The sequence below is a fragment of the Chelonia mydas genome, chromosome 2, assembly GCF_015237465.2.
Source record: "Chelonia mydas isolate rCheMyd1 chromosome 2, rCheMyd1.pri.v2, whole genome shotgun sequence".
NCBI lineage: Eukaryota > Metazoa > Chordata > Testudines > Cheloniidae > Chelonia > Chelonia mydas.
In genome coordinates, this window is record NC_057850.1 from 57404505 (window position 1) to 57429018 (window position 24514).

General features: G+C 38.6%; 1 protein-coding gene across 2 annotated transcripts; it reads left to right on the forward strand.

The window, feature by feature from the left end:
• Window positions 1–105: 105 nt before the first annotated feature.
• LACTB2 (lactamase beta 2) lies at window positions 106–20906 on the forward strand. Of its 2 annotated transcripts, none has more exons than XM_037892450.2 (7): window positions 106–457; window positions 1869–2032; window positions 3908–4034; window positions 6740–6918; window positions 13661–13809; window positions 16677–16758; window positions 19572–20906. In XM_037892450.2, the coding sequence occupies exons 1-7, from the start codon at window positions 336–338 to the stop codon at window positions 19613–19615; spliced, it is 867 nt and encodes a 288-aa protein (XP_037748378.1). In that variant the 5' UTR covers window positions 106–335; the 3' UTR covers window positions 19616–20906. The 2 variants fall into 2 exon arrangements, with proteins under 2 accessions (XP_037748378.1, XP_037748379.1); XM_037892451.2 differs by having other exon boundaries at window positions 219–457; window positions 16677–16754.
• Window positions 20907–24514: the final 3608 nt, after the last annotated feature.

A 24514-nucleotide genomic window follows, 5' to 3' on the forward strand; every position in this document is an offset into this window, starting at 1 on the left:
CGTAGTGTGGACCCCCGGTAAGTAGATCTAAGCTACGATTCGAGTTACGCTATTCACGTAACTCAAATTGCATAGCGTACATCGACAAGGCCTAAGAAGGGCGCTGAGGTGAACTCTTTGTTCCCGGGGCAGCCGCGGGAAGGAGGTGATTGGGCTATGGCCCAGCAGCCCCGCCTAACTTCCTCCAAGCAAAGGCCACCTCCCAGCCTCTGCGGGAACTACAGCTACAGTCGCGCGCTCTGCGCTGGGCGGAGCAAGGGGCAGCTACGTTCCGCTTTCTGCTGTCGGGCGCGCGCCGGCGCCGCCGCCGTTAGGCTGTTGGCGCTGGGGCGGACATGGCGTCGCTGCTGCCGCGCATTGAGCGGCTCTCATCGCGGGTGGTGCGCGTGCTGGGCTGTAACCCGGGCCCCATGACCCTGCAGGGGACCAACACCTACCTGGTGGGGACCGGGCCCAGGTAACAGCCCCGCCCCTCAGCCGAGCGCGGGCTCGCGCCACGGGGCCGGGGCCGGCGCCGGCAGCCTCTGCCCGCTCTGACTCTGCCCCGCGGCCGCCGCGCCGCTGGAACCCCGCAGCCGCCGCCCGGCTGAGGCTGGAGCTCGGTCGCCGGAGTGTGGGGGTGGGGCCATGCTCTCTGCGCTGTTGTGCCTTTTAGGGGGGCTTCCGGCGGTCACGGGAAGCCTAGGGCGTGGGGTTGGGAGACGAGGGGCAGCGAAGGGTTCCCCCGGCTCTGGCACGCAATTTTGCCCGTTTGTATGCTGGGTTTCTGGGTCCGTCAGGATTTCATCTTCCCTGGCTTCCTTCCAGAGAGGTTCTATATGTTTCACGTAGTTCCCTTGGCATGTTTGTCCCGAGTTCAGTGTTAAGGTCCATGGTCCAGCATAGTCAGTGATTTACCTCAGGGCGTGATGACAACACGTACTGGCTCTTTCCCTGGGCTTGCCACATTTTTTCTGGGCACTCTGTGTAAGCTTTGACTTACCGACATTGATGTTGAGTGGTTGTGTCAGGGTCCAAAGTTTCAGCACTGTTTGTTTATTTTGATTCAAAGGTTCCTTTATGCTGTCTGTAGGGGCTCTGGCAATTAAATGTTACAACACAAAAAGAAAAGGAGTATTTGTGGCACCTTAGAGACTAACCAATTTATTTGAGCATAAGCTTTCGTGAGCTACAGCTCACTTCATCGGATGCATACTGTATGCATCCGATGAAGTGAGCTGTAGCTCATGAAAGCTTATGCTCAAATAAATTGGTTAGTCTCTAAGGTGCCACAAGTACTCCTTTTCTTTTTGCGAATACAGACTAACACGGCTGTTACTCTGAAACCTGTTACAACACAATAATCCATGAGCATTCAAAAAGCAAACATATGTAAACTTAGCTAGGCCAGAAAAACCTCCTTCTCCCATCTTTCTGGAAACCTATCCTCAATTCTCCCCAAAAATCCTACCAAATATATGTAGGGTGACCAGATAGCAAGTGTAAAAAAGCGGGATGGGGGTAGGGGGGTAATAGGTGCCTGTATAAGAAAAAGCCCCCAAAACCAGGGCTGTCCCTATAAAATCAGGACATCTGGTCACCCTAAATAAAATCGGGACATTTGGTCACCTTCTGCAGTATGCCCAAACCTCACTGAATTTAGGTTGTTCTGGACCAAAGCAGTGCCAGAGCCCTGATAAAGAACATACTGCCAGGAGCCCTCTATCTTACAATGAGGGGAATGCAGCTCGAGTACTTCTGCTGATAACACTGCATGAAGAGGTGTTCTTCTTGTACTATTTAGGGTTTCATCACCCAGGGAGTCTCTTAATTCTCTAATGACTTTTGTAATTGAACATTTCTGCCATATTTTCTCTCTTTAAATGTAGAAGGATCCTTATTGACACGGGAGAGCCAGCTATACCTGAATATATTGGCTGTTTAAAACAGGCACTGGCTGAGTTCAACATCTCAATCCAGGAAATTTTAGTGACACACTGGCACCATGATCATACTGGAGGCATATCTGATATTTGTAGAAACATCCACAATGGTAGGCAGAAGATTATAGTTTAATTTGACAGTTACTGAAGGGGCACTACTGGTTAGCTATGGGGACAGGGACCCTCTAACTAGAGTGTTTTGGAGGACTGTTAGCTGGACTGTGCACTTCAGATCTTCATGTGAGCTGTACAGTGTATTTAAACACTTGATGCTGCTACAGCTCATAGTATGAATACAGTAAATAGGATGAATGTTTGGTTTAGATGCGCTCCAAAATGTTTTTTCATGTCAATATATACGTAAGTATTTATATATTTGGAAGGGAAAAGCCTCATGCTGTTAATAGTCTTTTGTCTGTGAATGATGAGAGAGAAATTAATTTACCATTGATAATTCACCCAACAACAAGAGATTCCTCCCTGACTTAACACTGAGAATAATCAATTGACAATTATTTTCACTTGAACAACAAGTAAATAACTGGGTGAGATGGCTGGTAACCACTCAAATGGAAATTTTTGGTGAACGCCCAGACCCCAGATTGTGTAAGGTAGGGACACTTTGCATGTTTGTCCTTATCCAAAATAAACAAGATATCATATTGATAAACATTCAGTGATGCTTTTTTGGTTAAATCTGTAAGCGGAGAAAGCTGTTTCTCTTTATACTTTATGAACAGTACAGAGAATGCAGCCCTTCTGTATTTTGTGGGAGATTGCGACAGGCTGAAACCTCACCAGATTTTTTAAACTAGCCAGAGTTACTTCCAAGGAGTCCCCAAGTGCTGCTGGAAATGGTGTTTGTGTCTTAATGAACAAGACACAACTTCTCCAAATGAAACTAGTGAAATTTCATTTGGAGAAGTCATCTTTTGTTTATCCTCTTTAAAAAACATTACTGATGCAGAACATCAATTTTAGAGGTTTTCCTAGGTGTCTGAGTGGTCTTGTCAATGTAGATATGATTAAATGTTCCTTCATATACAGGAGTTGTTATTGCAATAAACTTTTTTTATTCTTTAACTTTGCATTGAAGTAGACTCATGCATAATGGTACATCTACTGACATTTTGTAATTTTATGGGCCATCCATGCTAGCGACCTGAGATTAATCAGTGCTTAACTATGAATAGGGTACTACCAAATTCAAGGCCATGAAAAAAGCGTCATGGACCGTGAAATCTGGTCTTTTGTGTGCCTTTACCCCATACTGTACAGATTTCACAGGGAAGACCAGCTTTTCTCAAATTGTGGGTCCTGACCCAAAAGGGAGTTATTTGTGGGGGGGGGGGCATGGTATTGACACCCTTACTTCTGCGCTGCCTTCAGAGCTGAGTGCCCAGAGAGTTGTGGCTGTTGGCCAGGTGCCCAGCTCTGAAAGCAGCAACCTGCCAGCAGCAGTGCAGAAGTAAGGGGGCAATACCATACCGTGCCACCCTTACTTCTGTGCTGCTGCCTTCAGACCTGGGTAGATGCAGAGTGACGGCTGCTGACTGAGGGCCCAGCTCTGCAGGTAGCAGCGCAGAAGTAAGGGTGACAATACCATCCCATCCCATCTTTACTTCTGTGCTGCTGTTACTGGCAGCAGCTCTGACTTCAGAACTGGGCTCCTGGCCAGCAGCTGCTGCTCTCCAGCTGCCCAGCTCTGAAGGCAACACCGCTGCCAGCAGCAGCACAGAAGTAAGGGTAGCAGTATGGCAACCCCCCTCCCTCCCCCCCACACACAATAACCTTGCATCCCCCCTCCCCCAGACTCCTTTTTGGGTCAGGACCTCTACAATTACAACACGGTGAAATTTAAATAGCTGAAATAATGAAATTTATTATTTTTTTAATTCTGACTGTGAAATTGACCAAAACGGACCATGAATTTGGTAGAGTCCTAACTATGAATGATCTAAAATGTAGTCTGTTTTTCTAAATAGGTTCCGAATATTGCATAAGTAAGCTTCCACGCACTCCACATCGTGAGGAAATAATAGAAGGAGAAAACCTAAAGTATTCATACCTAAAAGATGGAGATGTGTTAAAAACGGAGGGAGCCACTCTCAGGTAAATGTTAGTTCTGTGCTAGTAGGCCAAGTCAACTTTTAAAACTAAGCATGTTTTCCTCTCATACCTCATAATTCTGAAGTTACTATTTATAACTGCATCATAATTTAGCTCTGATTTTTAAGACAGCCAAAACAGTTGAGGAGATTCATGAATATGCCACAGTGGAAATTATTTTTTTGATATAATTGACTGGAGGGCTGCCTAGATGTCAGATCCTGCACCACTTACTCATGCAGGTAGTCTTTCTGCAGCTGAATAGTACTGTTGAAGTCAAGAGGACCTACTTATGTGAGAGGGGATTACCTAATAGTGCTGAAATCAGGGGCTGGATCCAGCGAATATCTAGCCTCCCTAGAAAAATTATTAAGGGTTCCCTAGATAAAACTGTTCCTTTGGGCAACCATCTATATTCTACAGTGTTTTATACAGCTGCCCATCATCATAGTTTCTGAGTGGCTTCCATGTAAAATAGATAATAACAAAGTCAATAATGTACTTCATGGATTCTTTGGTACTTGTCTCATTTCAAGGTAAAAAATAAAAACTCTGCTTGCAGTAAAGTTTTCGTTTTTTAGATTTGTATTAATTTACTTTTTGTTTTTAGGTTGAGTTTTCAGGATAACTTATTTTTTAATTAGTGGGTGTGGTGTTTTTTTTGTTCTTGTCTTTTTTGTAGAAAGGTGATTATCGAAGTTGTGGGTGTCATTCTTATGGTGAAAAGGCTTCTTCAAAGAGGATGCATGGGCTGTTAATCTTTTGAAACAATCTACACAGGGGGATTAAAACACTTGTAATTAAACCATATTTCTTGAAACACCCTGTGTACAATTGTTCACTGTAGTTGGGAAGCAACAAAATTGCCGAACAACTAATTGAACAATTTCAAACTGAAATGTATTTTGTGTTCTCAGTGGTTGTGATGAACCCTGTACAAAGGTATTCGCATCAGATTGCTTGTCCTGGTAATTCCTTCTAATATTAAAATTCCTTAGGCCCTTCTCTGTCCAGAATTCTCCCATCTAAATAACACTGCGCTACTGCTCCAGCCAGTTTTAAGGAGACATCCTTCTTCCTTTCCTTACTCAGAGGGAGTCCCTTTCAAGTCAGTGGTGAATTAAACTACTTCAGTGTTGTAGAACACAGCAGTAGGCTGGCTGCAAGATCGACTGCAAGTAGTAAAAGATATATCTGTTTGAAAGCATTTCATATATTAAAAATAAGTTTTGGAGAGAAAAAAGATCAGCTACGCTTGGGGTAAAAAAAGGGCTTGCCGTTTAAATAATTACGTTTCTGAAGACATACCATTACTCCTAAGATGGCCTACATAGTGCTTGAACAAGATCAGCTCGTGTATGAACAACAACAGGTTGAAGGTGAACCAGAGCAAGATGGAGTTTAAAGTGGTGGGCAGAGGAAAGCATTTTGAACTGTTGGCAGCTATGGTGCTGTCTCCTTTAGTTGAAGGCATCCACCTGCAATTGGTCAGTCCAGTCTATAGTTTAGTAATGCTCTTGGATTCCTCACTGATGCTAAGCTCTTATATAGCAGCATCCACAGGTAAGGCTTTAAACCATCCCTAGTTTGCTGGAAGACTCTGTCCCATCCTGATAAACGATGACCTGGCCTCACTTATTCATGCCTTCATCATCTCTCAGCTGAGCTACAGCAATGCAGTGTACCTGGGCATAAAGCCTTCAACCCTTAAGAAAATCCAACTGGGGTACAAGAATACTGCAGCATGTCTCCTCAGCAACACAAGCAATAGTGAACACATCAGATCTGGCCTCCACTCCCTGTGCAGGCTCCCCATAGAATATTGAATCGAGCTAATGGTCTTGGCCCTTATCTTCAAAGCACTCAATGACCTAGACTCAGGAAATCTAAAAGATTGCCCAAAAGTCCAGGATGAAGACTATGATAGACAAATTTGCTCCTCTGGCACAGTGGAACTTTCTACAATAGGGGTAAAGCTCATCTATGTGGGAGACAGAGCTTTCTAAGGGGGTGGCCTGACACTATGAATGAGCTCCCCCCGGAACTGAGGGAAATTCGCAAACCTCACCCCACCTTCAGCTCCAAGTGCAAAGCACATTTCTTTGACCTTGCTTTCCCCAACATAAATGTGTATGTTTTTTGTTTTTGTTTTTTTAAAAAAACTTGAAATATGTGCTGTGGTTTTGTTTTTCTCCTGTGGAAAGGATAAGAAAACGAACCCCACATGACAGATATTAGTAGGGTGACCAGACAGCAAGTGTGCAAAATCGGGACGGGGGTGGGGGGTAATAGGAGCCTATATAAGAAAAAGACCCGAAAATCAGGACTGTCCCTATGAAATCGGGACATCTGGTCACCCTGAATATTAGCCATGTCGTGTAATGCACTAATAGAAGGTGCTCAGATACTGCAGTGATGAGTGTGGTATAAGGACCTATGTTATAGAATAGAATATTAGAGCTAATTATGTTTGCCAGTTTGCATATATGTTTATGAAGCTTAAGAAAATGGACCAGGTTAGCCCAAATCACATCATCTCTAAGCTGACATTTCATATTAACCCTCTTTCCCTAATAAGGATTCTTTTACAGAGGTTTTTTTCTGGAGTACCATATTAATTCATGGCTTTATCAGCATTTGTTTCTGTCACATGTAAATGGTGTATATGTGATTGTTGCATAAAAATTATTCATTCTTTCATTTAATAGAGTCTTATATACACCTGGGCACACTGATGATCATATGGCTTTACATCTAGTGGAAGAAAATGCTATATTTTCTGGTGACTGTATTCTAGGAGAAGGGACAGCAGTATTTGAAGACTTGTATGACTACATGAAATCATTGGAAATTCTGTTGCAAATGCAAGCTGACTTAATATACCCTGGTTGGTAGTTTACATTTTCTTAATTAGATCTACTAGTTTATGTGAAATATTTTAAAATAGCTCCTCTAAGAATGTAAGAACTCTTACTACAGTCAAATTAATATAGTATTTATATAATACTAAATTTACCTTATCCAGTGGTTAGCTATTATAATTAGCTAAAGGGCGTTCAGCTTATTCTATTTAAGACACTGTGTGTGTGCTTGCCATGATGCTATCCATTTCTCTCATGAGCATTTTTGTATTTGAGTGAAACTTGTGGTTGTGAGAAGTGCAGAATTGATAGCCCAGAAAACCAGAATTTTCTGTTACAGAACACATGCGGCAGAGGCAGCATCAGTGCAAGCTGCTTCACACCATCCTGTCACTGCATCTAAACCTGACTAAAAAGACCACCTATACAGCGGGGTGGGGGTAAAGGGTCAGTTCAGTATGTATAGCCCTTGAGTCCTTGGGTTCTCTAATCAGACTACGGCTAAGAAAGCCAATTGTGGTCATGATTTGAGGTAGACAGCTGCCCATTACAAACTGGATTGAGACCATAAATTCATTTCGTAGAGGCCACCAAGCTATCAATCAGATGATTATTTTAGTTACCGAACTATGCTGAATTTGATCCAGTGACCAAGAGGTCAAACTCCATATTCCATTAATTATCCTCTAATTTATTCAGTCTCCTTGACTTTTCTTTTTTAATCTTGGAAAACATTTAATTTTCATATAAAATTATGCTTCTTTTTGGCAAGACTGAATTTAAAAACTTATTATGTGACAGTAAGAATTAAGTTCCTTATTCTCTTTCAAGATTGCATATCCTGGCTCCTGCCTACGTTTTCCATCTTCTCTTTTCATTCCCTTCCCCACACCCTGCATTTTTCATGATTAAATAACTTCAAACTCTTGTTTCTGCCGCCTTCATGAGAACAGCCATGCTGGGTCAGATCAATGGTCATCTAGCCCAGTATCCTGTCTTCCGACAGTGGCCAATACCAGGTGCTTCAGAGGGAATGAATAGAAGAGGTAATCAAATGATGCATCCCCGGTTACCCATTCCCATCTTCTGGCAAACAGAGGCTAGGGACACCATTCCTGCCTATCCTGGCTAATAGCCATTGAACTAACCTAGTTCTTTTTTGAACCCAGTTAGTATCTTGGCCTTTATAACATGAACCTTCTATGAGTAGTTTCCTTGATTTAGTCTACCATACCTCCACTCTTTCTTCATTTGGGGGGAGGGATAGCTCAGTGGTTTGAGCATTGGCCTGCTAAACCCAGGGTTGTGAGTTCAATCCTTGAGGGAGCCATTTAGGGATGTGGGGCAAAAATTGGGGATTGGTCCTGCTTTGAGTAGGGGGTTGGACTAGATGACCTCCTGAGGTCCCTTCCAACCCTGATATTCTATGTTCTTTGTTAAAATGTACTACTTCCAAAAGATATAATTTTTCATCTGTAGATCTTAAAGCACATTACCCTAGAGGTAAGATCATTATTCCCATTTTACAGATGGGGGAAGTAAACTGACTTGCCCAAGCTAACCAGTGGTAAAGCTGAAAATTAGATTCCAGGTGCCCTGAGTCACAGTCCAATACCTTATCCACTAGGCCACACTGCCTTCTGTATAAGGTCTACAAACCATGTTCCTTTTCTTTGTTTAGCTTTCCTCATGCCAAAAGTATATGTTAAATTCCACCTTTTTGTCACAATTCTCTTTCTCTCTTATCCCCCTCTCTGTGTTTTATTATCCATTTAGATTACAAATTCTTTAAGGCAGGAAGCTTGTCTTTCTGCTTTTCTAAAGCACCTAACACGCTGCTGGCAATAGACAAATACATACGCTAATTAAGATTCCAATAAAGCAATAGGATATTGTGCATTTTCAGGGGCTGATGGCCATTGGTATCCTGGTACAGCATTTTGAATTGGCACTAATTTTATTTCCTTAACCATGTTTAATAAAATATTTGTGCACTTCCATAAACAATAGTTATTCCTGAATCAGAGAGCAGTTTTCTGTTACCACTATTGACTGTATTAAAATTGGTAAATTTATTATAGTAACTTTTTTGATTTGTGTTCAGTTTTATTCATGCTGAGAATCCTTTGTTTGACAGCCTTATTCTCCACCTTTCCTTTTCCTCTCTCACGCAACTCTCTCCCGCCCTCCCCTCCCCCAAGGCTTCTCTTATTCCATCTGAACTCTGAATTAGATATAGGAGGAGGCCATGATTCATTGCAACAACATGACCATTTGCCTAGTGTGAATGTCTTTATATGGATGAGTTTTTTTATTTTTTCCATATAACTTTTTATATTTAACATTAGTTTTTTTTAATTGAATATACAGTAGAACCTATCCATTGTTAGTGTTTTATAAATCTCCCTGGGAACTGATACTTTGGCCACCAGAGGGCTCTCTCACTTTTCTATTCATATAGCTTTTGTACTAGGAAATATGAGTACTTTAAAAATTGAATGTCCATTATCAACAGACAAATCTTTCTTAATTTTAAGGTGCTAAACAGTATTAAAGTTAATATGTTCCAAGGAATATTTGAACTTAGACTCCCTAAAATGAAGAATTTAAAACGATGAAAATTAACCATTACCAAAATGTTATATACTAATACACTCACAGTTCTTGCAGTCTCTTAAATAAATGTACAATTGTATAGTATCACATTTTGTATTTAAAAAAACAACCGTAATTCTGTCCATATAGTCCTGGACAGCCTCAACTTATATTCAGAAATTCGGATAGTCTCCCATTTAACAACATAGATTTTTCCATTATTGACTGCCATCAAGATCTCAATTTTAGCCCTCCAAATACAGAACAAAGACTCTATCATTCCAACTTCTCACTGTAGCCATGACCACAAATTTCACATTTAAGCACCTATACCGTATGAGAACACCATCCACTATTCTGCTGTAAGGTAGAAAGCCCACTTGGAGCTTCACAGTTTTATAAAGAAAATTAATAAAGTGTAATTTTTTTCTAAGTATCACATGAGGAGAGCAGAATTTCTCCTGTTAAGTAATAAAAGTTGACAAATGTTTTAGTTTCTTAACAGTATTAAATGGGGGAGGAAGAATGGCCTTGTGGTTAATCCTCTGATTTAGGATTTGTGGTCAATTCCTACCTCTGTCACAAACTTGCTGTGTGACTTGAGAATGTCCTTCTCTCTCTGCCTAAATTTCTCCTCTGTAATATATGAGTAATGATACTACTTCAAAGGAGTGTTACGAAAATAGATTCCTTCATTGTTGTGATGCACCCTAGTGCTATGATGATGGGAGACATATGGGTATCTAGGGTGATACAAACCAGTGTTTGCATAAGGTCTAAACTATTAAAACATTAAAATACACATATGGAATAGATCTAGAAATGTATTTGTAATTTTTTTTGCAAGTCACTTAATAAATTTATTGATGGGGTGTTTGTGTTCAAATGGAAAAGAGCTCAAACCAACTATAAATCTGAGTGCTCCCAAAAGTTGGGACAGGTTTATATCCAGATTAGGTTCCAAATTTTTTCAATTTTGGCCCAGTATCATAGACAGAAAAGTGTACATGTACGTGGTTGCTGGAGATGACCTGTGTGCAGGATGTGTGAACCTTCCTGAACTTTGCAAAATTTTGGTTCCATTTTCATATCCAAACATTGGATCTCTAGCTCACTGGAGGTGGAGTGTGTTAAATCTTTTTCAAATTGAAATGATAGGTTTGTTGATAACTATATCTTGTGATTCAGAACTAAGGTTTGTTTTGGAATGTTTAATGTGACTTTTCACCACTGTAGGCTTTGAGAATGAACCATTACTGTATTACAGTCTCTATTCACTGTACCTTAACTGATCATTTCCTTTTTTTTAAAGTACACTTTTTACTAACTTTTTTAACATTAACATCATTAGTATGTTATATTTGTTTATGTTGAAGTTCTTTTTGCTTGACAAAAAGTATCCTTGATTTGTCTTGGAATTTTACTTTTAAAAGTATTATACTGAAAGCACACACGTATTTCAACTAAAAGTTTTATGTGCATAAAATAGGCTTCACTGCATAGTATTAAATGCATAGGTCTGTATGTGCTGAAATCAATATATAAAGTTTAATGTACATAAACTTTTTGTGCTGAAAAGACTTAATGAATTTCTGCCAAACTTACAAGTTCCACCTAGTTGCCTGTCGGGCTTAAACTCTCCCCATACTCCCTACAAGACTTATTATCTTATCATGAAGAAAAGGAGTATTTGTGGCACCTTAGAGACTAACCAATTTATTTGAGCATAAGCTTTCGTGAGCTACAGCTCACTTCATCGGATGCATACCGTGGAAAGTGTAGAAGATCTTATTATATACACACAAAGCATGAAAAAATACCTCCTCCCACCCCACTCTCCTGCTGGTAATAGCTTATCTAAAGCGATCACTCTCCTTACAATGTGTATGATAATCAAGTTGGGCCATTTCCAGCACAAATCCAGGTTTTCTCACCTCCGCCCCCCCCCCCCCCCCCCAAACTCCAGCAGGAGAGTGAATTGGGGGGGGGGGGGTGAGAAAACCTGGATTTGTGCTGGAAGTGGCCCAACTTGATTATCATACACATTGTAAGGAGAATGATCACTTTAGATAAGCTATTACCAGCAGGAGAGTGGGGTGGGAGGAGGTATTTTTTCATGCCTTGTGTGTATATAATAAGATCTTCTACACTTGCCACAGTATGCATCCGATGAAGTGAGCTGTAGCTCACAAAAGCTTATGCTCAAATAAATTGGTTAGTCTCTAAGGTGCCACAAGTACTCCTTTTCTTTTTGCGAATACAGACTAACACGGCTGTTACTCTGAAACCTATCTTAGCATGGACTCCTTTTATGGTAGTCTTTATCATGTATGCTTCAAGCACTGAAGAGGGCCAGTTCTTTTGTTCCAAACTGCCACTTCTGAGACGAAATGAGTCTGGGACCCATGGACCACACATGCACACCAAGTATAAATGCTAACATTGTGATATGACAGCATTTTGCACCCACTTTGCACCAGTGTCAATTACTTCAGAGTGCCAGACAGTGAAGAATTAGGCTCCTAGCCTTTGGATTGTCAGGCACTTTGCACTACATCAGCCCCAGTCCCTCCTAGGACACTGATTTCAGAAGGACTTGGGGAAGAGAGTGAAAAGTAAGTCAATTTTAAGTTATAAGGAACTGAAAAGTCATGGCGCTTAGTCATAATTTCCAAAAATGTTTCTTCGTTTTTGAAGTCCTAGAACTAAAACTTGGTTTGATCAATTTACTTAACTGTCTCAAAAATACAACTATAGCTGGAGAATAATTACAAAAATGTAGAGCCCAAAAGAAACTGTTTAATTCTGAGCACCCCAATAATTTTAATCTTATAAAAGAACCTGAGTTGCAGCCTTAACTATGTTAGCAACTATTATGTATGTGTGTATCTCAGTTCTGTACAATATACAGTACCATGATTTATCTGCCTCTTGCCACAAAAAACTCTAAGAATTTCCGTACATTTTGGCAATTGATTTCTCCAGAAAGAAGGCATCGTTCAAATTACGTTTGCATATATTCATGTGTGTATTGTACAAACCAAAACAATTAAACTTTTAGTATTTTATATCATCAGGGCAATACCACAGATTCCTCAAAGTTCACTGCTTCATAGATAAAAATGATCCTTTTTTCTACTTTGGTTTCAAAGCACTTCTATAATTCCAGTATTTGCAATTTGTCTTAATGTGTCCAAAAATACATTTTATGCCAAATTTAATCAAATTTTAAATGGACAGTATATTACCTTTCTTGACAGTTCTTTATTCTTGCTCTGTCAAATTCCAGTTTTTTTGATTGATGTCTTTTTGTCATGCCTCTGAAAAATATTCATTGTGTTTTTTAAAAAAAAAAAAAAAAAAAAGGCCAGAGCAGCATCCACTTTTTTCCTATTGTGTTGTCCTTTCCCCCTCAAATCTTTCCAGGTCTGTTGTTCCCTCTGCTCTTTCTTCTTTCCCATGTTCTAGCCTTTTAACCTGTGTACATACACTACAGCCTGTAAAGTGAAACTTGGCAATGATTCTATTGATAACTCTGTGGTCTACAGTGTGTCTAAAACACACTGTAATGGAGAATCAAAGATATACTGGCGGTCGGGTGGCCAGGTGCCCGGTTTTCGACCAGACTTTGGGGACCTGACAGTGTCCGTTCAGATCTACTGACCGGACATCCAAAGTCTGGTTATTGTGAGCGCTGGATCATCACTCACTCCAACCCCTACTCAGCAAGGGCTGCCTCCTATCTTCATTGGGCAGCTGCAGCTCCCAGCCCCGGTTCCACAGGCAAGTCCCTCCTGACTTGGGTGGAGATGGGAGGGGAAAAGTAGTGAGTGACGGGAGGAAGGGGAAAGAGGAGTGGATGGGGGTGGGACCTCAGAGGAAGAGGTGGGGTGGGGCTTTAGGGAGAATAGGCTGGGCAGGGGTGGGGAAGAGACCGGGTAGGGGAGGTTCCCGCGCTCCTGCTGGAGTGTCCGTTTTTTAAATATTTCCACATTGGCAACCCTAACTGGCCGGGTGGGAAGTACAGGGATGCTGCTGCTTCCATAGGATTTATAGGCTTATCAGAGCTTTTTACCAAAGTGAGAGGATATTTGTGAGCAAATTATTAAATAAGTTGTTTAAAATATTCTGTTTCTTATATGAAAAAACTCTTGTAATTGTGTTTGAATTTAGGACATGGCCCAGTAGTGCAAGATGCACGTGCTAAAATTCAAGGATACATTTCTCACCGAAATGCACGTGAACAACAAATCGTAAATGTTTTGCAGGAGAATGCTGGAAAATCATTTACATCAGTGGAGCTTGTAAAGATTGTATACAAGGTAATTATAGTTAAAACGTTATTAAATTGAACTGAAGAACACAACCTTAATTTTCAATTTAAATAAATTCAACATGTTATGTGTTTGTATGTGGGCTTTTAGGAGGCTTCATAGTTAAGCAGAGCCACATTTGGCACTTTTTCTGGTCTAGTCATGTGCAGTAAAGGACTAATTTAGCAAAGTGCACACATGACTATAAGCATGTAAGTAGTCTCGCAACTTAAGTGCTTTACTGAATCTGGGCTTAAATTATTTTTATTAACTTCTACCTTTCATAATTAGTTTTAAGCCTAGTAATCACACGTTCCTCATGAGGATTAAGAAAGTTTGTAGTTATAAAATAGATCAGAATGAACAATGTCAGACAATAACTAAATATATTTATGTCCAGGGTTGGCGTCTCCTGCAAGGTATTTGAGAACTTGTAGTTGCATGCTCCCACAGGCTTCAGGAAGGTGCAGGCTAAAAACTGTGCTAGAAACCCTGTGTTCTGACTGCTTGCCATGGGGCAACAGGAGCTGGATCCTGTGACTTAAAGATAAACAGACTGTACACTCAAAAGCCTATTTATTGATCATCAGACAGAGCCCTAAAGATACTAGTCTCTCTGCTTACCCTTCCTCTCTTTATGGTAATTCTTAGAGTGTGGGGCATGCAGTATAGAGAACTCTTTCATGGTGTTGCTTACAGGAAAAAACTTATTCACTGAGCTGGGCTGAAGGGAAAGCGCAAGATGCAGGGAGGGCAAAAGATAGCTGCCAACCATCCTAATCGGACATGGGCTGTAAACATCCTGGACAGATTCCAAAACCCTTTGTAAAATGCATCTCAGGTGTTTCAAGTTCCAGTCTGTGTCCTGGAGACTGGGTACTACTGCAGCCTAGGAGGGATTTTTCTGTAATGCTGACCTCTCATACAGATCAGGCAGAGACTGCTACCTGTTGTCTGTCTGAGCAGCTACTCTAGGCTGATGATTTTTGTGCAGAGTGGAAACTAGCTCAGAGCCAGGGAAGGGAGCCAGTAGCTCCCTCCCCCTACACATTGAGGTAAGTGGTAAGGGGGGATTAATCAGAGGAGCAGGGGAACTGGACGGTGGGGGATAATGATATCAAGGGGTAGAAAATTTGGGAGAGGTGGGTCCCCCATGTAATTTCAGAGAGGTATGGGGACAGGCCTGGGTAACATACTCTGAATTTTAAATCCACCTCCCCCCCCCCCCCCTTTGAAGACAGGTATAGGCTGTTGTGAGAGGAATAGTTATATGAGGAGAGGTGGTTTCAAGGAGAGGCTCCATTACTTCAGGTAAGCATCCAGAAGCTGTGATGCTTATCAGAATCACAAACATTCTGAGGTTCTCCAATCACTAATTTATAATAATTTTTACAATGACACTAAGTTTTTAATATGGAGATAACTGTTCTGCATCTCTGATATTTATTTTTAAAATAACTGACAATTTGCCAAGACAACAACAAGACAATTTGCCATTTAGATCCCACAAGATCTCTAACTTCCAGATCCATAGCATATTTGGGAAAATTCCCCTCAAATTTCAAGAAATGCTGGCAACTGTGGGGAAAAAACCTGGAGGTGTAGAAAGGGAATTTGATGTACAACTGTCTACTGTCATATTGCCTCTATATAAATCCACAGTACACCCACATCTTGAATACTGCATGCAGATGTGGTCGCCCCATCTCAAAAAAGATATATTGGAATTGGAAAAGATTCAGGAAAGGGTAACAAAAATGAGTAGGGGTATGCAACAGCTTCCATATGAGGAGAGATTAATAGGACTGGGACTTTCAGCTTGGAAAAGAGACCACTAAGGGAGGATATAATAGAGATCTATAAAATCGTGACTGGTGTGGAGAAAGTAAATAAGGAAGTGTTATTTACTCCTTCTCATACGACAAGAACTAGGCATCACCAAATGAAATTAATAGGCAGCAGGTTTAAAACAAACAAAAGGAAGTATTTTTTCATACAATGCACAGTCAACATGTGGAACTCCTTGCCAGAGGATGTTGTGAAGGCCAAGACTATAACAGGATTAAAAAAAGAGCTAGATAAGTTCATGGAGGATAGGTCCATCAATGGCTATTAGCCAGGATGGGCAGGGATGGTTTACCTAGCTTCTGTTTGCCAGAAGCTGGTAATGGGAGAGAGGGGATGGATCACTTGATGATGACCTGTTCTGTTCATTCCCTTTGGGGCACCTGGCATTGGCCACTGAAGACCGGGTACTGGGCTAGATAGACCGTTGATCCAGTGTGGCCGTTCTTATGTTGAGCTTCGTATTTGGCCAAATACTAATGTTAGAAATGGTTTATTTGTAATACATTGTTAAATTTGGGTATAAAGTTGGCCGGGAAAGAACATGGGGAAATTGCATGACGGGCTTTATCATTCTGAAACTCTTTTGTCATGAAATTTGAGTTTATATAGCTTGCATTAGCAGAATTAACTTTTTTCAATGCTGTGACTTTTTCAATATCTTTGCAAATATTATCGCAAACTAGGAGTAATAACCTTGGAAAAGTAAGTTTTCTAGCGGGGGGAGAGGGAGGGAACCACATTTATGAAGCTGTCAGTAAAATCTAAAGAAAATTTTCTAGCCACACTAACATCCCAGTAGAGGCCCAATTCACAACAGCACTTAAGCATGTGCTATCCTTAATTAGTACATAATTTAAATAATATATTTTTTCCCCCATTTTTTTCAACTGGAGATTTAAGTTGTATGACTTATTTCAATTCTTTGCCACTGCTGGTGGGAAGTTGAACATAAAAGGAAAATGAAAACCAGAAAAGAAAAATTATTAGCAGATATGGCATGACTATATATTCATTGTATTTCTATTTAGGAAACTCCTGAAAATTTACTTAAAGCAGCAGAAAATAACCTCACCCTTCACTTAAGGAAATTAGAAAAAGAAGGAAAAGTGTGTAAGTTTTTTTTCTTTTTATAAATTATTTCTTAAGAGTATTTTGTTAAATTATTTCCTGGAAATCACACATGGATAGTTTTTCATACAATTTTTGTAGTATTAGTAGTCACTCAGACAATTTAAAGTAGAATTAAATTAAAAACTAAGGTGATTTAACATTAAGGATATCTAAAGTTCTGGAAAAGATCATATAATATGTTTGAGAAGCTGCCTGTGACGACAAATACTATCGTAATGCATACATTCAAGAGATCAGAATTAAAGAACATACACATTACAGTAGTATTTGTCATCACATGCAGTTTCTCAGATACATTTTATAATCTTTTTCTAAAAGTTTAGATCAACTGTGATTACATAACTAATGACTTTTTTTAGGCATATGTTACTGGGGGCAGAGTTAAAAATTGTGTAACCTTATCTTTTACAAGTTTCCTGACTTTTATAGTAATTAACTGCAACCTTAATGTTGTATTAATTTAGGAGTTTTTGCATATTACTTTCAAGTTGTTTTAAAATAAAAATGGTCAAGAAAATGTCCCAGTTCTGTAATAAGACCCAGGAAGAAAAGGCCAAGTAGTCGTTATCAATGTCTTTAGAAAACTAGGCACTTGAACAGGCGTTAGCCAAAGGCTAACAAGCGAATGTACCAGTATATAAAAATATAAATGTGTACAAGTGAATAAGCTATCAGGGTTTGCTGAGTTTTAAATAAAGGCATTTAGCCCAATTTTCTTCACATTTGGATTTTTTAAAGTGATAAATAAAGTTTGAAGAAATGGTTTTGGTATCATTTTAAGTTAAAACATCTGAAGATAGAATTTTTAAAAAGGAAGCACTTAAGTCTAAATCATGTCTTCAAGCACAATCGTTGCTTTGGTGCCATAACTGTAGGGGCTGAGGAGGTAGTACTATGAACCATATTTTGTGCATAAGAGAGATGCAAGCAGAATGCAGTAGGGCAGGGGTTCTCAAACTGGGGATCGGGACCCCTCAGGGGGTTGCAAGCTGTCAGCCTCCACCCCAAACCCCACTGTGCCTCCAGCATTTATAATGGTGTTAAATATATACAAAAAAAGTGTTGTTAATTTATAAGGGGTGGTCGCACTCAGAGGCATGCTGTGTGAAAGAGGTCACCAGTACAAAAGCTTGAGAACCACTGCAGTAGGGCATCATTATGATCTCTTGAGCTCACTACACCTTTTAAATGGTGTAGCATGTGTTCTCCTATCCACTGCTGGACACTAGCAAGCACACTGAGGATAGGTCCTGGCCACTTTACAGACTTGGCTGAGTAAGACTCCTGTGGGCCGTATGTGCTGTTGACCTACTAACAAGTCCCTCCCTTCCCCACCCCCAAAGCCTCAGCTGAGGTAGCACAATTAACAGGATATTTTCTGGGGCTTGTGCAGATACCCGAAGACTAGATGAGTAGAGGGTTCCTTTTCCTCTCCTAGGAGGAGCTGCAACTTGCCCATTAATAAGCTGTGCACATATGCACAATAAATCATTTTAAATGTACATCTGTCAATTTAATATGTTCTGTTGTGCATGCTCAGTGTGTATCTTTCAAACAATCAAAAGTTGTTAAAGCCAATTTTTTTCCAAGTAAGAATTTTTTCACACTTCTTAGAACCATAAAAATTCACCTTTTGATAAGCGACCAGGGACACTGAGCTTCAGTCAAAAAAGTCTATGCTTCAGAAAGAAATGAGCATCTAAAATTGTTTGGCAGCCTTAACAATTATGGGTTGTACCAAATGCTGGCTAGAATAATTCTTGTGATTCTTTCTTCAATATGTTACTTTTGATGCATATAGAATTAATTTACATTTTCCACCTTCTTTGGAAGAATGAAAAAGATGTTTTCAAATCCCTTATCCATATTGAGTATTCTTGTGGGAGGTTGAAGGGGGGAGTAAAGTTGAAAATATAAGAACTGTGGTTTTTTGCTTGCTGATTTGTACACTTTGTGATGCAAGTATTAACTTTGTAAGTTCTAAATAGAACTTAGATTTGTGATACACATGACAGCGCTATACCTTTGTCAATATTTCAGTTCAGTTTAAGGATGTATATTAAGAAAAATACATATTATTGGTCCTGAATGAGTACTATACAAGTCCTTGCATACTCATACCACTGATCATTGACCTTTGACTTTGTTTTGGTACAAAGCCATTTTTTAATACAGTTTGAGGTACCGTATTTCAAATTTTGGTCTGTTCTTAGGAAACAGTAGCTGCAGTCAAATGAAAGTTTCTTCTAACTTTAACAAGAGGTTTCTTTGCACAAATATTTTGTGAATGTGCAGCACTGAATATGCCTAGCATATTTTGTTCCATTGTTATGAAAACTAGAACAGTAATTTGGCACATGTTCTGTTGCCCAAAGATTCTTAATATTCAGAAATTCCAGTATGTTTTCCTTAAGTTTTATAATTATATTCATTAAAATTTGTTCTTAATATGGTTTATATCCCTAGAAGTCTGGTTTTGTTACAGTTAGCCAATTTGTGAATGTTTAACAACCTCCAGTAAATCAAACACTTAACCTTAACCTTCAGTATTCGGGTGGACAGCATTGTGGCTTTAAAATAAAATCTCCTAGCGTGCATGCACAAATGGATTTTAAGATATATGGTGTGACAACTTCATGTGTCTGAGGTTAGAATTAAGCTTCCTGAGTTACTTCATTTTGCTAATATTTTCCTTTTCCATAGCAAAAAACAGTGTATATTTAGACCCAACAATGATAGCTTTGAGTGACTAACTTGGTCAGTTTTACTTTACTTTTTTTTTTCCTTAACAGTAAATGAAAAGTCTCCCAACTCCAGATGGAAAAGCAGTTTGTAAGTGTTGCAAGAAACAGAAACAAGATTGTGTATTCTCAAATAAATACCTAAACACAACCTTTTTATATAAATACATGGACTTGTGTATGCAGAACATTGCATGGAGTATTAGAGGAATCCAAAAGCACTCTGCTGTTATGTAAAATCAGAACAACATTTTTGTTTGGGAAAAAAATAAATTACATAATTCTGCTGTCTTAAATAAATTTCATGTAATCTAGTGTTACAAAGTACTCAGATAACTAATGATTGTCATATTCTGTCTGATGGGGATTGAAAAAACTTGTATGTTCAGTTAGTCAAATGAAGTTACTGTGAACAGCTGTATGTTATCTCGTCTTTTTTGTAAAATTGTTGACTTTCTGTTGCCAGTGACACAAAACAGCTAGTAAAGGTACTACTATAATATAAAGTAATTATTGATGACAACTGTAGTGCAAAAACTGATTGTGAAGGCAGAGTGCCTTTCATGATGACCTATTTTCATTTGTTCATACTAGTGCAAAAATGACTTAGTTTGGGATTTGAGAGTGCTCAACCCTTCTGAAAATCCAGCCACTTTTATTAAGGTACTGTATCTAAGTATTGATTTTTGGAGCCTAATTTTAGATACCCAAAGTTGAAATTTTTGGCCCCTATGTGGGCTGTTGCTATTTAATCTAGAAAGATTCAGTGCAAGAGCTAAGTGAGCAAAAAAGTACTTCCAGCTTTTTGTAGTCTCTGACTACCTTTCCTAGCAGATTCAGTATAAGGAGCTACTATTAATTTTAAACTATTCATGCCAGTTAAGACAAACATTTAATAAAATAAAATCATAGCAAAAGTAATGCAAACAGAAAACTTTGTATGTGCAAATGAGTCAGATTATACAATCACCTGACTTTTAAAAATACTATACAGATGATTATTAGAGATGTATTGAACATTAAGCACTTGAAGTCCCAGGTGTTTGCCAATTTTAAATATTGATTTATAAATTCTGCCCTGAGTTACCTACCAACGTCATATAAATTACAAAAGGTGGAACAAGGCAAAATTTGACTGTAAGACTCTATATACTGTCTGTGATTAAAAAATACAGTAGAAAGTTTTAATTGAAGATAATGTTGGACCTGAATTTCAGTTTTCTGTGTGGCTTAAACTTTTAAAGTAACTGAACCTGTAAATATTTGCACTACTGTGTGTATTCAAAAAGTACATAATGACTGTATGGTTTAAATGTACCTTTTAATCCTGGCACAAATCTTGTTTTGAAATCGCTTAATATGGAATACAGATACATTTATCTTTTATGCCTATGTTCTTGGGAAAGCCTTTACAGACTTTTTAAATGATTCAACCCTATATTTTCATATGTGGCATGCACACATTTGGTCAGGTAGGTTTTTTTATGTAGGCTTTAGAAGTTGTGTTGTATTCCAATGTTAGTTGACAGCAAATACACATGGATTATAGACAGGGTGGATTTGATTTACATCACTAGTCAGGAAGACTCGATTTAATCACGGATTTCTACATAAAAGTGCATTCTTGTTGGTTATAACCTTAATACATATTCTTCACAACTCAGAGATGTACGTTTCATTTTTAGAAGGTACACACTATACATTTTTAAGTGATTTATTTTGAAAACTTTTTAGATTAGTTTTACAACTATATTAGAAAATGAATGATTGTATGGTTATTTCATTTACCAAAGGTAATTGAAGCAGATATTTATGAAGTCATTGGGAGGTGAACTATCTCCAGTTCAACAGGTTAATCATTAACATTTGGAGGATTTTTTTTGCCATGCTGTATTAGGAGGAGAACATCACCAGACAGACATTTTAAATTGTTTTATTTAACTAAAACAACAACATTATGTATTCTGGATTTTTTTCCTTCAACAGCAAACATATAATATTTTAACAAAACAAGCATATGAATTTTTTAATTTAGTTAAACATTCGTTTTTTAAAATCAGGTTTTGATTAAAATTGTTTTTGACTAAAATAGTTACATGAAATATTTTAAAAAAAAAATTAAATCGACTGTCAGCCAGGTCAACATGAGAAATTTAAAATGTGGGCTCATGCAGCTAACTCAGTCGTCTTCACCTTTATTTTCCTGTTTGTTCAGAATCTGGAAAAGAAAAACAAGCTTTCCTGCTTCTTCAGGTCCCAGACAATTTCTCAATTTGAAATGAATTAGTCCAAAGGAAGAAAATATTCTTTCTACACCAGCAGAAGAAGCTACTGCTGTTAAAAGTGAGATTATCATTTCCATAGTCTCTGAATCCAGCTGCTTAAGTGACTTCCACAAGTTCACTGGTGTGCCTTTCTTTAAAACATCATCAGCAAACATATATTTCTTGGTTCTTATTCCCAAACTGGATCTCTTTTACGGTCTGCTGCCATTATAGGTTTTCCCTTCTAGTGAGATAATGGTATAGTAGATCTCAAATCAATGAAGGCTACACTCAGAAAGACCTCAAGACTTCTGGAATATGCTGCTCAAAGTTTCACTTTTGTTTCTACTGCCTGTCCCTCTCTTCTCACATTTATCTCCAGACAACTTCTTCTTGTCCAGATCTATTCCGCCCCCAATAATCTTCTATTCATTGAACTTTTTGAAACTGCACTTTTAGAGAGAGGTAAGGGATTGACTCTGTACACAAATTTTCAGGGGGACAATAGGGTTGAGGTCTGTGACTTCTCACCTCTCTATATTTATTTATTTATTTATTTATTTAAAAACATTTTTGCTGTTAACAAGCATGTTATCTCTGGAGACACAAATCCACAGTTTGAGAACTGCAAAACTAAGCACCTCTGATTGTATCTTCTACTGAGCGCTGAGTACCATTGGGTAGATAGAAAGATGAACCTAAATCTGTACAGGAGCCCCTGGAACCTCATCAGATTGGGTCCCTAATCCATGAACTATTGGAACTCATTTACAAAACTTTTCTTAAACATTACATACATATATTCTCATACTATAGAATTAGAATTTATAATCCCTATTCCATGATGAGATATCTTTGAGCTATAATGTATCTTCCTTTAGATAGGGTTTTTTCCTCAAAAAGCATTTTATCAAAAAAATCCAATTTAAATAAAAAATCTGATTTTATTTTTTTAATCATTGATTTTTATCCATCCTGATTATACAGAAAACAGCAGAAGGTCATTTTGTTGCTCTGCTCTTCTGAACATAATATACTAGGTGAAGTCTCACCAGAGCCAGTATGGAGAGAAAATGCTACTTCCTTGCTCTGTGGAATGATCCTTTTTGTGTGGGCAAACTGTATTGGATTTTTTTACAGCCAAATTGTACTTGCCTGTTCAAGTCTAACTTTCTATCCATTATTATTCTTAGGTCTTCAGCATTACTGCTTTCCAAGTTTCCAGTCCCTGTATGTTTGTGCATTGAATTGAATTAAGATCTGTTAACTAGTATTTTTCCAATTGAATTATTTTTCTGTCCATGTTTCTAATTTGTCTCGGTTCTTTTGAATTCTTTCTTTTTCGCTTTCTGGTGTTTGGAATTCCTCAGTTTACTATGTGTGAATTTCTACTTACCGTTTGTGGTCCTGTTATTCTGTAGTTATTTCATGAATTTGTGCCCATTTGTTCCATTGCTAGGAATAGAAATTCAATATATGGATTTCGAGGATCACTTTTTTCCTTTTTATTTTTTTGAAAACTTCATTTGTTTTTTTCCTAATCTTTTGAAACTTCCCAGTTATCTCAATTTCATTTCAGAAAATAATGGTCAATCGTATATAGAGTAAGTTCATTAACTAATTCTGTTAATACTGTAGGGTCCATATTTTCCAGAGTAGCTAATTTGTATATGGTCAAATGTTCCAAGTATTCCTTATCTCTTTATCAATAACAGGGTTTTCTTTCCTATTTAATCAGTTTTCTATATTTTCTTTACTGATCATTATTTTTAGAAGTAATATTAGCTATTTGCGTCAATTTCATCTCCACTTATTAAATGATCAACTTTCTCACTATTATTTTCCTGAGACAGCTTAGATTTGTAAATTTTCACCCTTATCTGGCTAGCATTAACTCATCCTGCCTCCCTGCCGCCCTCCCCCTGCCTTATCTTGCTGGAAAATATGAAGCTACAATCTACCGTGATTCTTTCATTAGGTATTAAAGGATTGATACTCATGGCCTGAAGCCATGACTTTTGGTCATAGGGGTCTCTCTAATTGGTCTCTCTCCCACATCCCTAGTCTTACTATGAAATAGCTGGTTCGATTTCAGGAGTTCCATATAGGTATTGCAGAAGTTTAAAAAATGTTTTACCAGTAAAGCTGCATCTCCAAGATGTGGATCTGGAATTATCCCCTCTTCCTTTTCTCACTTACCACCACCTCTTTTTTTCCCCAACATTACGAACAATATGTAATTGTTTGTTGCACACCAACTATTTAATCATTCTTAACTTAAATTCCATGTTCCCAATGTAGTGAGAGTTATCAGTAACTGATTTGCTTAGTCTTTAAGGATTTCTAACACTCCTGTTTATTTGAATGTTGTGGAAGGTTCAATGGGGAGTCAGAAAGAAGGGAAATCTTCTGACACCAAAACACCATTTGGGACTTTTTACTTATCATTCTTGTGGTTGCAGTGAATGATTAGTTTGTAGAACCTTCTGTTACACTGTCTGGCGTGGCTTACAACTGTGAGTGCCTATCTCAGGACAGACTGCCAGAAAACAGGGCAGATTTCCCAAGATGGTGGTGTGTTCTATAATTAGATTTCACTATGCTGGTAACAAATGTAAACTCCTGGATCACTATACCAGTCATAGATTGGAAAGTCCAAGGGGACAGTCTGTGACTTCATGGTATTTTGCCACCCAGACAAACTGAACTTTGTGGTAAAAGATTATTAAA

Coding starts and splice junctions, on each gene's coding strand:
- LACTB2 (XM_037892450.2), top strand. CDS start 336: ATGGCGTCGCTGCTGCCGCGCATTGAGCGGCTCTCATCGCGGGTGGTG. Junction 458..1,868: donor CTGGTGGGGACCGGGCCCAG/GTAACAGCCCCG, acceptor CTTTAAATGTAG/AAGGATCCTTATTGACACGG. Junction 13,810..16,676: donor TTGTAAAGATTGTATACAAG/GTAATTATAGTT, acceptor ATTTCTATTTAG/GAAACTCCTGAAAATTTACT.